We start from the raw sequence: 15926 nt of genomic DNA, 5'->3' as shown, positions 1-15926 counted from the left end.
GTGTGTGTGTGTGTGTGATGTTGGGAGTTAGGAAATTGGTTAACTTGGATCCTGCTCAGAGTCAATATGGAACACTAAATGGCAGGGAAACTGAGCCATAACTCTATAAATAATAAAAAATGAAGAAACTCATCATCTATTCAGTGACTAGAGAATTACTCTAGAGGGTTTCTTCAAAATATTCTTAGTCATCAGAGCTTAGAATATAGAACATCCCCTCTTATTAGTATTAGCCTGAGGTGCTTTTTAGGTTCTCTGATTCCTGAAAAGGAGGAAATTTGAATTTTAGAACTGTCTATTTCTGAGACCTTACTGTCCTTACCAGCTTCTTCCTGTCATTGCTATGAGAACTTAGCCCTCTGTGTGTCTGATGTCTATTCCCTCTATTTTCTAATATATCTCTCTGCTCTGGGCAATTCTGTATCTTGACATCTGTAATCTCAATTAGATCTTTTTAGCCTATTTCATTAAAACTTCACTAAGGGTCTTAAAGGACATCTTCAATTTCCCTTCCACTCTATTAAGTGCCTACTACCTGGAAGTTCAGATATTAGGAGCTTGAGATATAAAGATGCTGAATCTACTTTCAAGGAATATATATATATATATATATATATATATATATATATATATATATATATAAATAATTTATTTTATGTAAGTACATTTCATAAGTATATATATATACACATATGTAACCTAATGTGTAATATATACAAACATGTCAATTAAATTTCCTATCATTGTTACTATGATTAACAGCCTTGAATACTAAATTAAAGTAACTTTCCCATTCATATGATCCCTTATAGTAGGACTTTGCATTAAGTGGATTTTTTTTTGGAATTCAGTTAAAGTGACACTAAAGGCCTTTTTACATGACTTTAAAGGGGTTTTCAACCTGTAAAGGAAAAGTAGGAATATTCTCCTAACTTGCAATGAAATTGAGTATAGGAAATATTCACAGTACTGACATTTTAGTCTGAGTCAATTTATAGTCTTAGCTTTGTTTTACTCTAGAAAATGACTAGGATGCTAGAGAATCCCTGAAGATCTTTTCTATGATTTAGTCACCCCTTTTCATATATAAGAAATTTATTTTCCCCTCAAATTATAATGAATAGGGCTTTCTTTATTCTAATCTCAATCAGAAATTAGTTCTCAACTTCCTAGTTAAACAAAAGCCCATGGATTCTTTTATTTTAAACCCTTACTTTCTGACTTAGAATCAATACTATGTGTTGATTCCAAGGCAGAAGAGCAGTAAGGGTTAGGTAATGGGGTTCAGTGACTTGCCCAGGGTCCCACAGCTAGGAAGCTTCTGAGATCACATTTGAACCCAGGACCTCCTGTCTCAGGCCTGGCTCTTAATTCACTGAGTCACAAGTCCATATTTTCAATACTAACATTTTACTGATTTATCTAGATGATGAGATAGAGAAAACAAATGCCCACAGAGAAAGAATCCAGGGTAAGTATCTTATAGAGGACAATGGAGAGACTTGATAAGAATGAGTTAGCCATTATAAAAGACCATTGAGAAAATATGAGGAAGAAAAGAGATGCATTCAAAGAATTTTATGAGAGGAAGGAAAGAGGGGCTGGTAATATGGCAAGAATGAGAGCTCCTTACCAGAGAGTGTGAGTCCTGAACTGTTATCATATCGATGTCAGAACAAATCGAGGAAGGCTTGTTGAATAAATTTTCATGCTAAACTTTTCAGAAAACATGGCCTAAAATCCCACATTGTGCCCAGGTATGAATGAGATGAAAAAAATTCTAAAATCAATGAGATCACAGAACTATTTGCATATTTCAGTGGTCTCATTTAGCCAGGCAGCATAATGAGCTGTAGAATAAATAACACCTGGTTTTAACTGTCTCTCTGATAGGTACATGCAAGTAAACCTTTTTTTTTAAAGTCACTTAACCTCTCATTCTTGGGAATTCCCTGCACCAAATATCTGTTGAAAACAAAAACAAGACAAACAAAAATGAAAACTTCCCTCAGAATGTTACTAAGATTTAAGCTAATTTCTTCTTTTTTTTGCTTACAATGAAACTGAGAACCACCCTTCATATCTCTATTTCCCCATTCTGTATCCTATGTATTCTGAGTGATTTGCCTAATGCCCATTTTGCCTTAATTCCCATAAAATGTTACTTTGTATTTTCCTTGCTTTCAATTCAGAACCAAACTCATTGTCTATTTACAGTTTTTGTCTAAGAAATACGTACTGATTAACAGAATCAAAAGTTTTTAAACCCATGTGCATTATTTAGGGGAACCATGTCTTTGATTTCATCCTTTCAGGGGAGCTAGAAGTTAGGAAATTCCCTCTAGCAATGAACATCAAGAGCATCTCTTATACTTATTATATTAAAGAGACTTATCAGGGTTAAATGACTTGTCAATTTTCATACAACTAGTATATATCAGAGGTGGGCTTTGAACTCAGGTCTTCAGACACTAGTTTTATGGCTAGTCTCTTTCCATTTTGTTTCAATTTATAATATAGTCTGGGAAATAAATATTCTTCAATCATTTTTTTCTTCTGTGGATAGTTAGATCAAATTCTTTCAAGTATTTCAGGATCTCATTTATAAGAGTCCACATTATTTTAATAAATACTTGTAAGAATTTATCTTCTTTATCTTATGCAACAGTGGTAATCATTTCAAGTTCCAATTTTTTTCATGGTGTATGTTTTTTTTCAAACATTTATCATGGACACTGTAATATGCAATAACTAAATGTTCCATGATGTTCATTATTACCATTTGGAAGCATGAAAATACTAAGTTTCTATGTAATTCTTCCATTTAGATATAACTTGCAGTTATCTTTTGGATTTATTTATAGTGAGATATTGAGATTGACAAGTCAGCCCCCCTATTGATTTGGCTGATTATATGAAAAAATCTTTCTTTTATAAGCCCTTTAGCTAAATTAATGTTTATAGATATTCTTGAAAATGCACAATTTTTACTCATTTTTATCTTTTCCATCACCATGTCACCATCATTGCAGAAGTGAAAGGAAACCTCCATCTTCTTATTCTCTTAATAATGTATGGATGTCAATGGAATAAATGGGCTTTCTATTGGTTAGTTCCCATTCTTAATACAGGACTGTTTTACTTCTTTTCTCCCCATACTATTTCTAAGAAGAATGCTAATAAGTATATGATTGAGTTACTAGAGTAACTATATTTAAATATATGCATGTTTTTACATGTATATGTGAAATCTTATAAAAGATAAAATAATATGCAATAAAATATTTCCAAGTTTACCAGCACACACACACACACACACACACACACACACACACACACACACACATACCCCCTTATTGGTTAATGGACATAATTATAGTGTTAGAAGTCACTTTACTATGAATAGAGGACCCACAAATTATTTGATAGTTACCTCTGCTCCTTTTCGGTCAGTGTATCATCATTCATGCAGAAAGAAAAACAATAATCTTGTGGGATTGGGGATTGTTTTGTATTTTTCTTTATTTCATGAGTACTATGATAAGATAGCCACTATACTTGTGGCAATGAGCCTCTCTGATTGGTGCTGAGAAACCATATTAAATCTTGCTTTGGGATGACATGATAACCCTTCCCAAGGTAGAATCAATCATAGATTATGTTTTACTAATACAGTTTTTGAGAACGCAGGCTCATCTTCATGTCATAATGAGACATAAAGTTTGGATGGTGATTTTATATAGCTGTTACCAAAAATTGAGTTTTAATTAACAAAGCTTCTTCAAAATTTCAGGTAAATGTTGCAAATGTTATGTCTAATTGAAAGATTTTATAATTTTTAAATTAAATGGAAATATAGAGATGAAAAATTATCTAGCTTTTTTTCTTGAAGAAGTTTAACATTCAGTAAGATATAGAGTCTTACAAATAATATCTTATTTAATTTTCAAACCCAATTGATTTTGTTTAGATGGATTTCAGAAGCATCATTTTCCTTGTCAAACTTCTCACCTATCAAAGTAGAGAAACGAGCAAAGAATCAACTCTCTGACTATCATTTCAGATCTCTGACCATATCCTGTGATTAGTCATGTCAGCTGATAATTTCTCTGATATCGAGATATCCACCTTCTTCTTGATTGGCATCCCAGGACTTGAGCATTTCCATATATGGATTTCAATTCCTATATGTCTCATGTACCTAATTGCCATCCTGGGCAACTGTACCATACTTTTCATTATCAAGACAGAGCCTTCACTCCATGAGCCCATGTACTATTTTCTTTCCATGTTGGCTGTATCTGATCTGGGTCTGTCCCTCTCTTCCCTGCCCACCATGCTAAGGATCTTCTTATTCAATGCCACAGGAATCTCACCCAATGCATGTTTTGCCCAAGAGTTCTTCATCCATGGCTTCACTGATATGGAGTCCTCAGTCCTTCTGATCATGTCTTTTGATCGTTTTTTAGCCATCTGGAACCCACTGAGATATAGCTCTATTCTGACTGGAGCCAGAGTCTACAAAATGGGACTAGTTTTTGTCATTAAGAGTATGCTTTTGGTGCTCCCATTTCCCTTCACTTTAAAGAGGCTGACATATTGTAAGAAAAGTCTCTTGTCCCATTCTTATTGCCTACACCAGGATGTGATGAAGTTAGCCTGTTCTGATAACACCGTCAACTTTTTCTACGGATTCTTTGTTGCCCTCTGTATGATGTCTGACAGTGTATTCATAGCTATATCATACGTACTTATTCTAAAGACTGTGATGGGTATTGGTTCACACAGAGAAAGGCTCAAGGCCCTCAACACTTGTGTTTCCCATATCTGTGCTGTTCTCATCTTTTATGTACCCATCATTACTTTGGCCTCTATGCATCGCTTTGGTAAGAAGTCACCACTGGCATTGATCCTCATTGCAGATGTCTTCTTGCTGGTGCCACCCCTAATGAACCCTATTGTGTACTGTGTGAAGACGAGGCAGATCCGGGAGAAAGTCCTGGGGAGGTTAGGTGTCAAGTAGAGGCAATTGAGCCAGATTTGGGTTGTTATTATAAAGGGAGAAGAAGAATATTTCTTTAAATATCAGTGGCATAGAGGACTCTCTCAAAGCACCAATATTACTATCCTTATTAATACAGTGATACCTTGGTTTTTGTTGATAATCAATTTGAAAACAATCAAGGAAATCTGAAACTAATGAAAACCTAGGCACTCGTTTCCATTTGATTCAAATATAAATACAATCAATTCATTCTAGACATACCAAAAACATATTTCATGGAGTCTATAGTGTTTAATACTAAAAACAATAAGAAATTAATATAAAATGAGTATAAAAGACTAATTTAAAGAATAAATAAGCACCTGAGCTGAACCCAGACCATCAGGATGCACTACAAGGCTGCCAACCTTTTGGATGTCCTTGACAGCAATGACTCCCTCAACTCCAAGGATCTGAAGAAGATCTTAGACAGCATCAGCATTGAGGCAAATGAGGAACAGCTCAAGGTCATCAGCAAGTTCAGCAGCAAAAAAATCAAGGACAAGATCATGCAGGGGAGCAGTAAGGTGGACTCCATTCCTACAGGGGTGAGAGTGGGGAGGGGTCAGGGTAGGGGCTACTTCCTTCCGAAGAGTTCGAAAATGACATGGGCTTTGGGCTCTTTGACTGAACTTCTACTTGAATGCAATTGTTTGGGTAGACCAGTGATGGCAAACCTATGACACACGTAGCCATTTTTTATGACACGTGGCCACATGAGGCCATACACAGAGAAGTCTGGGGCCGCATGCGGAGGATGAAACATTTACTGTAGTGTAGTATAGACACTCTGTGCACGATAGATGACAATTCTACCTATATTAATTTACCTATTTTGGTTTATTAAATACAGTTATATGTTACAATTATACATTTTTGTGATTTAAACTATAAATATAGCAAAATTATGTGTTTTTTCTCAAAGTGACACACCAGCCGAGTTATGCTTGTTTTTTTTTTTTTTTTTTTGCAAATTTTGACAAACCAAGGTCAAAAGGTTGCCCATCATTGGGCTAGACACTGGGGATGGTGCTCACACAAAAAGAAACAATGGAACATGGAGAAGGAGAAGATCTGGGTTGCTCTTTGTTTTTGCTAAATTAGCAGCGAGGACATGTGGGCAGGCCAACAAAATCTGAGGCAAAAATGGAGGCAAATTTTTCACTGAAAATTTTTACAAAAACCGAAACCAATAATAACCAACATCAACTGAAGTATCATTGTATAAACACAACCACTATTGTTATTGCCAACATTACCACCATAAGTAGTATCAACATTATGATTTTTCTTTTCTTGCAAATCTATTACAGGCACTTTTCAGAGTAAGAGAATCACATAATTGTACTTTGTGCTATCAGAAGTTATCCATTTTTAAAAGACATATTTGCAAAAAATAGTCTTGTAAGACATCAAGATGAAATACAATTATTCCTTTTATATCTAATCTAAGGGTAAGGATAACCATGAAGTAAAGATGGATTGGAGAATTTAGAAGTTCTTTGAAGAGGATGAAGCCAATATTACAGAGTAAAGGAAGGAACTCTCCTGATTTCTCCCAAATTCCTTTCCAAATAACATTAAAATAATGACTCAAAATGAATTCTGAATTGAAAGTGCCAACAAAAGGATAGATTGAAATGATTTCCCATTCTAAGAAGGTCAGCAAGAAAGGTGTGTCTCACTGAGGGTGAAAGTAGAACTTGGTCAGTCACAGGGGTGCAGGCCATACCGCAGCAAACCAGCAATATGTCTGGGGTGGATGTAGGTGGAGGTAGGGCATTATCTTCAGGGGAGCTTCTAAGCCTTCCTCTGAAAGACAATAAGTGGGTCATAAAATTGGTTAGAAGGAGATTATGGAAGATGCTTCACTGGCACAGTGTATGGCATTCTGTTGTATTGCTCATATATAGTTCTGGGTCACAATCCAGGATGAGGAGGACTAGCAGGAGAAAAAACTGAGGTCATAGTTCCAGGTCGGGAAAGATTGCTTGTGATTGAGGCTAAAAAGTAAAGAATTTTGAGTACCAAATAGAAGTCTATGTTCTTTCTAGGGGAAATAAGAAGAAACTAGAAATTATTAATTAGTGAAGTGATTTAGTCCAACTTGTATCTCAGGAAAATAAATTTGAAAAGCATTTGAATAAATCATGTATTCTATTGGACTCAATTCAACCAGATTTCTAGATGGACTATTCAGAGAAAATTTAAGAATCATAGGAGGCCTTTGAAGGAATTAATATACAAAAATAACTTTTTTAAAAGTTCAAGAAATATTTGAAATAAGGAAAAAATAGGGTTCATAAACTTCATAGAACTAGAACAAATATTTTCCATTCTACTCAACAAAAAATGTATCATGTAAAGTTAAAACAATAAATATTGAAGCAGGAAAGAGAACACCTTCATTTATCAATGAAAATCTATTCATTTTTCTCAGAACAATATGTCCTCTTTGAAAAAGAATATTTGAAATTATAATACGGTCTTTTGAAAAAAGTAAAACATTTATATTCCAAAATAACTCTTCAAGAATTGAACTTTCACTTATGCCCAATGGGCTTTAAAATACTGCATGCTTTTTGATCTAGTTATACCACTACTGGGTTTGCATCCCAAAGACATAATAAGAAAAAATGTTTGTACAAAAATATTTATAGCTATGTTTTTTGTGGTGGCAAAAAAATTGGAAAATGAGGGGATGTCCCTCAATTGGGGAATGGCTGAACAAATTTTGACATTTGATGATGAAGGAATACTATTGTGCTATAAGGAATGATGAACTGCTTGATTTCTATAAGAACTGTAAAAATCTCCATGAACTGATGCAGAGTGAAATTAGAAGAACCAGCAGAATATTGTACACAGTAACTGAGATGTTGTGGGATGATCAATTGTAATTGACTTTGTTACTAATAGCAATACAATGATCTGGGACAATTCTGAGGAACTTATGAGAAAGAATGTTATCCACATCCAGAGAAAGAACTGTGAGAGTAGAAATGCAGAAGAAAAACATTTGATTCATCACTTGGTTCTGTGGGTTTATGATTGGGGGTTTTGGTTTTAAAAGATTACTCTATTACAAATATGAATAAAATGGAAATAGATTTTGAACAATAATACATGTATAAACCAGTGGGATTGCTTGTTACCTCCAGGAGGAGGGAAAGAATAGGGGAGGAAGAGAACATGAATCATGTAACCATGGAAAAATATTCTTAAAAATAATAAAAAAATAATTGAACTTTCATGGGGAATAAAAATGAATACAAGTAATTTACTCAAAAGAAACTAGTGAAAAAGGTAAGTAAGTTATTAAACATTCAAACACTTTCAATAGTAGAAAATCAAGAAAGGTAAACATGTGATTAGCAAGAAAATAATGAGTAATTAAATCAATGATCTCATACATAGACAGAATAAAGCTATTTAAAACACACACAGTAAACAAGCTGTCACACTGATTAAATGCCAATGAAAGAAGAGTGAAAACATAGGAGCTATAGAGATAGATGGAAAAAAGAAGATACCTGAACAGATTATTACTTAAAATATACACATGAATGATATGATTAATTCTAAATGGGAATATTATAGAACATATATGACTTCAGGATCAATGTTACTGTTATAGAAAATGATCATGTGATAGGTAATAAAATAACAAACATTAAAATATAGATACACAAAATATTTCTTCACCATAATTCAATGAAAAATTTTATTACATGCATGGAAGTTAGTTAAATTAAGTAAGTTTTAAAATCAACTTATTGATGAGAATTTATACAAAGAAATATATATTCTAATACAGTATATATAAATACACACACACACACACACACACACACACACACACACACACACACACACACACATTCTGGTCCTTACAAGTCTATAGCCTCAATTTGTTTCTTCCTAAGTTCAGGAAACTGTTGCCCATTTATTCATACCAGTTAAATTGAAGTGATCCTTAGGTAATCCTTATATCATTCATGCCCTTGACTCATTTTGTATTTTATAATATGATGTCTTAATAAAGAAATACTAATCATTTTTTCTAATGAATATAGATGCAAGTTTTAGATAGAATCTTAGTGTAGAATATTCAAATATATATGAATATATTTGTATATATTGGTGTGTGTACCACTACATCTATCTGCACATTTCAAGATCCATACAAAACAGTTATAAAGACATATATGAACAGATAATAAATAAAACATATAGCAATTTTAAGACAGAAAAATATTCTGAAAAGTAAAAAGTGAAGGTAAAAATTTTTTAAATGGGAATGAACAAGGTGATTCCACATGAGTAAGGAAATAAGAATAATTATCAGAAAGTATACAAAAAATTATATGCCAGGAAACATATTTTAAAAGAAATAAGCAATTATTAAAAATAAATAAGTAGCAATTACCTAAATAAGAAATAGAGGAGTTTCTTTGTTTTTTATTCAGTTACAAAATCCAGTGTTTGTATGAGAAATCAAAATATTCATGAATTACATGTCAATTAAAAAGAACAAGGAAAGAACTAAACAAATTTATAAGTAAATTCTATCAAAATACAAATTATATCAACTACTATAAAATTTAAATAATACCTATTCAACAAAGGTATGCAGAAGTAATTTCTCTGTAAAATTCTTTTTATTTGGAAAAAAAAATTCTGATATCCAAAGCCAGAAAGAGAAAGCTCCAAAAGAAATACTAATCATTTTTTCTAATGAATATAGATGCAAGTTTTAGATAGAATCTTAGTGTAGAATATTCAAATATATATGAATATATTTGTACATATTGGTGTGTGTACCCCTACATCTATCTGCACATTTCTGCATAGCCAGATAGGTTATGTAGAAAAATGGAGTGTTGGACCTGGAGTCGGGAAGAATTGAACTCAATAAGAATCTAGCCATAGACAAAAATAGTACTGATCTTCAGTGTTAGAAGAATTTATTACTAGGAACATTTTAGTAAGATGAATAACAGGTCCTATATCATTCATTTACATTTTAAATGCATGTCAGATTCTACTTTTATTCCAATTACATTTCACCTCAATGAATTTAACCCATTCACTTAAATTTCCCAGATCCTTTTTGGATCCTATAATCCAAGATGTCTATTTTATTCAGCTTTATGATTTTGAAAGTAAGAAAACATGCTGATTGTGTTTTCTTGCAGTCATGGTTGACTTTATAAAATCGAGAGAGTCAAGTTCAGAAACTTATTCTATGCCCCTAGAAACCTTCTTTCAGCCTGAAAATGATCCATTTCTTTTTCTTTGGGGTCAGTCATTCCACCAATTTCGAATCCTCTTTATCCATTCTTCCTAGTGTGTGTGTGTGTGTGTGTGTGTGTGTATCTTGTCTGTAGTTAAATCTTGAAAGTTATCATATAATCTTTGGTGAAATCTAGATATGTTTATGGAATTCCATTGCATAATGTCCAGTCAACATTTATTTAGCATTTATTATATTCTAGGTACTGTGATAAGTACTAACATGCAGTACCAGCAGAAAAACAGTCCCTGCCTTCAAGGAGCTTACATTATAATGATTCTAGCCAATCCAAGAAATATTTATTAAGCATCTACTGTGTTCCAGGCACTGTATTAGCAATGGGGTTATAATCAATAAAAAGAAAGACATTTTGGGGTGTTATTGTCAAGAGCTATAGCTAGAAATTTTGATGCCTGGAATAAGCTTTGAAAAGTACTTTGTGGAAGAGAACTTACCCTCAAATTCATTTTTTAAGACAAATTAAGTTTGGAGAAGGTACAGAGATCCTAGAGTTTTATGATGTCAAGGCTGAAGTCACCACTAGGGATGAGGGTTAAGGAGAGGGTTGGCTGGGATTTAACTTCTTTCCTGTGCCTACATATCTACTCTTTAAGATGAATGAAGTGTTCTGATCATTTCCTATGTTTATTAATCATTTTTGATAACCATATACTAAGTTCAGTTCAGTTTCTACATTTCTGATAGAGTTGAAGAAAAGATTTATGAGAGACCCTTCTAATTTTCTATTCTCTAGAATAAAGTGGCAGGCACTTCTCTCTAATTATGAGTGTAGATGCCATTATATTTCCACTAAATAAAATTTAATTCAGGGTATAAATATATGTGATAAATTAAGTTTTTACTTATCACTAATTTTGGAAAGAATTTTCATTCCTATTTAATGGAAATAAATAAAGCAGATTCTTCCACTAGATTTTTTTTAAAAAAACCTTTACCTTCTATCTTAGAATTAATATTATGTATTGATTCCAAGGCAGAAAAGTGGGTAAGATGTAGGCAATAGGGTTTAAGTGACTTGCTTAGAGTCATACACTGAGAAAGCATCTGAGACTAGATCATTCACTAGATTCTTAATAGAATCAGGGATGTGATTCTATTACCAATTTCTTAAGGCGTAGGGCTTACATTTTGCCTTTATTGATGTCATTAACTTCTGAAGTTTTAAACTCAGAAAATTATTTGGAATATATGTTGACTAGAACACTTACTGCATGCTACTTAATTTAACTAAAGAGAGGGTATTTTCTTTACACTATGCCAGCTGTCAGTCAGAAAGACTGACTATTGGAATGCTTTAAGATTTTACCTAATTTGAAAGAAAACAATACTATTCTCTTATACAACTAGAGCACCTAGCACCATTCTGGGCCCATTCTATTTGTTTCTTAAGAACAGCAACTGTGACATTGTTGTTTTTGTACTCTCATAACCTTGCACATAGTAGATGTTTAAAGGTACTTGATCTACCTAATAAATTTAATTTCTATTTCTGTATTAGTTGCTCTATCTTCCATAATGACTTTTACTTTAGTGCCTTGCAAATAAAATAAAGTATATTCCAATAAAAATGTAAATATTGAAGGAAAAAAAAGACTGACCTTACCTTCAAGGAATTATAATCTAAAGGGGAATGGGGTGGGGGACAACACACAAAGGGAAGCTAGAAAGGTAGGTGGAAAAAATGCCCAATGTAGGGACATCTTGCTCCATTTTGAAGTTGAAACTAGGCAGAGTAGCAGATGGAGAGTGGAGTGAATCCAAAAGTTCTGCTTTTGCCCTTGGTAAAGCAAAGCATTATAAGAAACTTAAAATTCCAGCATCCATCATTCTAATCAGAGAGGGGCAGGGAGAAGATGCTGAGGCAGGTGTTGTCAGTCAAGGATAAGGTTAATATGATCAATAGAGGAAATGAGCTTAACCTGGGAGAGGCACTTTGTTCCATGAAGTTGAAACCAGACAAATAGCAAATGCTTATTGGAATAGTGATAAAAGCATAAAAGGGAATTAAAAAACAGAGTGGTGGAGAATACAGAAAGAGATGAAAATATTCAGCTTAGAAGTAGAATAGATGAAATCCTATGGGGGATGAATTTGTAGTATACCTTGAAAAGGAATGAAAATAGGGTTCCCCTTGTCTCCTCCTTAATATACAGGCTCTGGAGGAACCAGAAAGTCAGGAGAAACAATAAGGGCTGGAGGATACTACAGACGTAGTGAACTTAGAAATGTCTAACTCTAGTGACCATAGAAAAAATCTATGACATAGTAGACAAATAGCCTGTAGAAGAATGAGGGTGAGTTTTACTCCTGATAAACCCAAGTTTGGAATTAGTGACCACCACAGTACTTTCTCAGTGCTTATAATAAAATTCCATTTAAATGTTGCACACTTTATCCTGAAATCATATTTAAGTACACTGGCCTAATGTTTTATGAACATTCCCTCCTGTGCTTTCTGAAAATTAGACAAACATTGGATGCCCCCCAAATCAGAGATCACTGATACTGATTAACCAATCACATTTGAATTTTCAGTATACATTCAGACCCCAGTACTTATTTCACTGATTTCCAACTTTATCTTTGAGATAGGGACAGTAAGATGAAAAATTCAACTTTATTTCCATTTTGGCTTCCTAACTTGTTCTATGGCATTGGGTTTGCTTCTCAATTATCTGAAAATTATCTGAAGAATTTCCCAATCTTGTATCTGCAGTGCTGGCTGAAAAATGCTAGGCCTAGTGCAGCCAAAGAGAAGGATAAATAAACAAAAAATCTAGTCTTAGATGTATTTACACTAATTTTATGATAGGAGTCTTAGCACAGAGGTTACTTTCTGTTTGCACTTCAAAAATCATTAGGTTCCCCAAGATAGGCTGTTCACCCACCTTTATTCTCAGGACATCTTGAATGATGTATACCTGTGCTTTTGCACCACATTCCAAGGCACCTCACTATGTCACCTAATCTCTCTTGTTTATCCCCTTATTTTTCCCCCTCCCCACCTTTTTTTTCTAAGTCACAAAGACAGTATTGCTTTAGGACATAAAATCCTAAACTTCTCTTTAGAGAGGCAGTTTGGTCCTGCATGTACCTCCTGGCCATTTGACTCAATTAATTTCTCTGTTTTTAAAGATATTCATCAGAGCCTGTTCATTCTTTGAAAGAGAGTACCCTCCTGAACCAGAACCAGAATAATATCAATCTATCCCACAACATCAACATATCTGATTCTAATCTTTTAAAGAAGATAGGTTACTCTCAGAAAGCCAAATTGTCCTAGATCATATTTGGACACTGATAACTGAATTCATATATGAAAACATCTAGGATCATCCAGTTATAGTCTAAATCTCTATTGTTAGAAGGGATGACTCAAGCTAAACTTGTTGACCATCTTGTTTCAAAATTAAAGTTCTAAATTTTGTTTATCTGTATACTTTTTAAACATAATACCTGATACATTGAAGCAATATTACAACTTCTGAGTATGAGTTCTGCTAGTAATTCAGATAACTTTCAAAGTCTGATGAATGGCCCTATCTCTTTGAAGACTTCACCTGCATAGGTATTGTATAATTTTTGATCAAGGAAAGAGAATTAAGAGTTACCTTGTCTGATACAATTCTAACATTAAAAAAAATCATGTCTTAGATAAATTGTGTGTGTTCATGTGAATATGTGTGAAGAAGCATGTAAAGAGCTGGGGTGGAATCCAGGATTCCATTATCATGCTGATTTCCAAGATAATCAGATTATCCTTGAATTTACTCACTGTTGTTTTTGTCTTCATATAGTTCCTAGTAGAGAACCTTAGATATTTAGTTAACAAAATGGGACTGTAAATGTTATCTGGGAAAGCTAATTAGAGCAACAAGGAATGTTAGGAAATTTGGACTTAATGGAAAAATAGGAATTAGAAGAAAAGTGTATATGAAAGAAAAACACCCTGGAGATTTTTTCAAAGGCATAATGGTGGATCCAAGTGGTAACCAAGCCAAATGTTAGTTTTCTGGAAAAATAGCAGCAACAATAACAACAACCACAACCACAAATACAGCTGCAACAGCAAAAGCAGCAGCAGCAGTAGCAGCAGGATATTTAATCTTAAAGTTTTTTGTTGTCATTTTGACTAAATTAGGTATATCCTAGGATTAAATTCAATTTAAAGACAATAAAAATCTATTAAATGACTATTATGTACAAACCACTTTACTTGTTAATGGTTAATGTGACACAAAGGGTTAAACATCACTTAAAGTCACAATGTTTATTGGTTTATTGATTTATTTACATTTTTAAACCCTTAAATTCTGTGTATTGGCTCCTAGGTGGAAGAGTGGTAAGGGTGGGCAATGGGGGTCAAGTGACTTGCCCAGGGTCACACAGCTGGGAAGTGTCTGAGGCCGGATTTGAACCTAGGACCTCCCTTCTCTAGGCCTGACTCTCAATCCACTGAGCTACCCAGCTGACCCAAAGTCATAATGTTTTAAGTGATAATACCTCCTAGAATCAGAACAGAGAAAACCATAAGACATCAGAGAAGAGACAGAGAAGAGAAATGATGGAGAGGTCAGGAAACTGAATCTCATCTGTGGACCTGAGATGAAAGGTCTTGTGATGTTCTAGATCCAAGGTTTCAATGATCTCATTCAGGCTTCATCAATGATAGTGAGATTATGGACTTCCCCCCCACCCCCAATTAACTATTGCTTCTCTATAAGTCTAAACCTGTTACTACAGATCCTATTGTCCTACTGTCATGTTGATATGGCAGCAACCTGGGTTTATGAGAAAGTCCCCTGAAAAAGACTTTCTGTTTTTCTGTTTTGATATTTTAACGAAGGCATAAGGTTGAAAAAAGAAATGGAAACCTTTTCATTCTTCTTTCATCAGAATTTTGGAAGGTGAGAGTTCTGGCAAATGGAATGGGGCTTAACTTATTTTCTTACTATTTCATCTACGTTTCTAATTGAAATAAATTTATCTGTCTAACTCATAATGGCCCAAGGTTTTAAGTTCTGAGTTCAAAGACACTAGGCTCAGTTTTATATTACAACCACCACTTGCAAGGCCAAACGAACAAACACATAAATAAATAAATAAAAAGTTGGTGGATAAATCTTAGGTCTAGGACATTATGAATGTGATTCATTTATCTAATATAAATAAAGATAATATTATCTAATATAAATAATAAAGGGATTTATTTATCTAATATAAATCCTTAAAGTGATGAGATTGAGGACATCCATTCTTTCCAAATGTAGAGTTGGAAAAGAAAAACATAAAAAGATGCAAAGTATACTTTGATCAACACATATAATTCTCTTCACTCTCTAGGTGATCTGTCCCACATCCTTTCATAATCTTCAATAGTAGACAGATTCATTATACAGCTGAGAGAGACTGAGAGGCAGAGACAGAGATGAAGACAGATAGAAAGAAACTGACAGAAAGAGATATATAGAGAGAAATAAAGGAAAGAAGGAAGGAAGGAAGGAAGGAAGGAAGGAAGGAAGGAAGGAAGGAAGGAAGGAAGGAAGGAAGGAAGGAAAGAAAGAA

General features: G+C 33.7%; 1 protein-coding gene across 1 annotated transcript; it reads left to right on the top strand.

Moving 5' to 3' along the window:
* Positions 1–4090: 4090 nt before the first annotated feature.
* Positions 4091–5023, top strand: LOC123238734 (olfactory receptor 51A7-like). The gene has a single exon (XM_044665939.1). It carries the CDS (start codon positions 4091–4093, stop codon positions 5021–5023), a length of 933 nt encoding a protein of 310 aa, XP_044521874.1.
* The last annotated feature ends 10903 nt before the right edge of the window (positions 5024–15926 follow it).

The sequence above is a fragment of the Gracilinanus agilis genome, chromosome 3 (assembly GCF_016433145.1).
Source record: "Gracilinanus agilis isolate LMUSP501 chromosome 3, AgileGrace, whole genome shotgun sequence".
NCBI lineage: Eukaryota > Metazoa > Chordata > Mammalia > Didelphimorphia > Didelphidae > Gracilinanus > Gracilinanus agilis.
This window is presented reverse-complemented; position numbering and strand designations above follow the sequence as displayed.

Excerpts from the sequence above, each read along its gene's own strand:
- LOC123238734 (XM_044665939.1), top strand. The coding sequence starts at position 4,091 with ATGTCAGCTGATAATTTCTCTGATATCGAGATATCCACCTTCTTCTTG.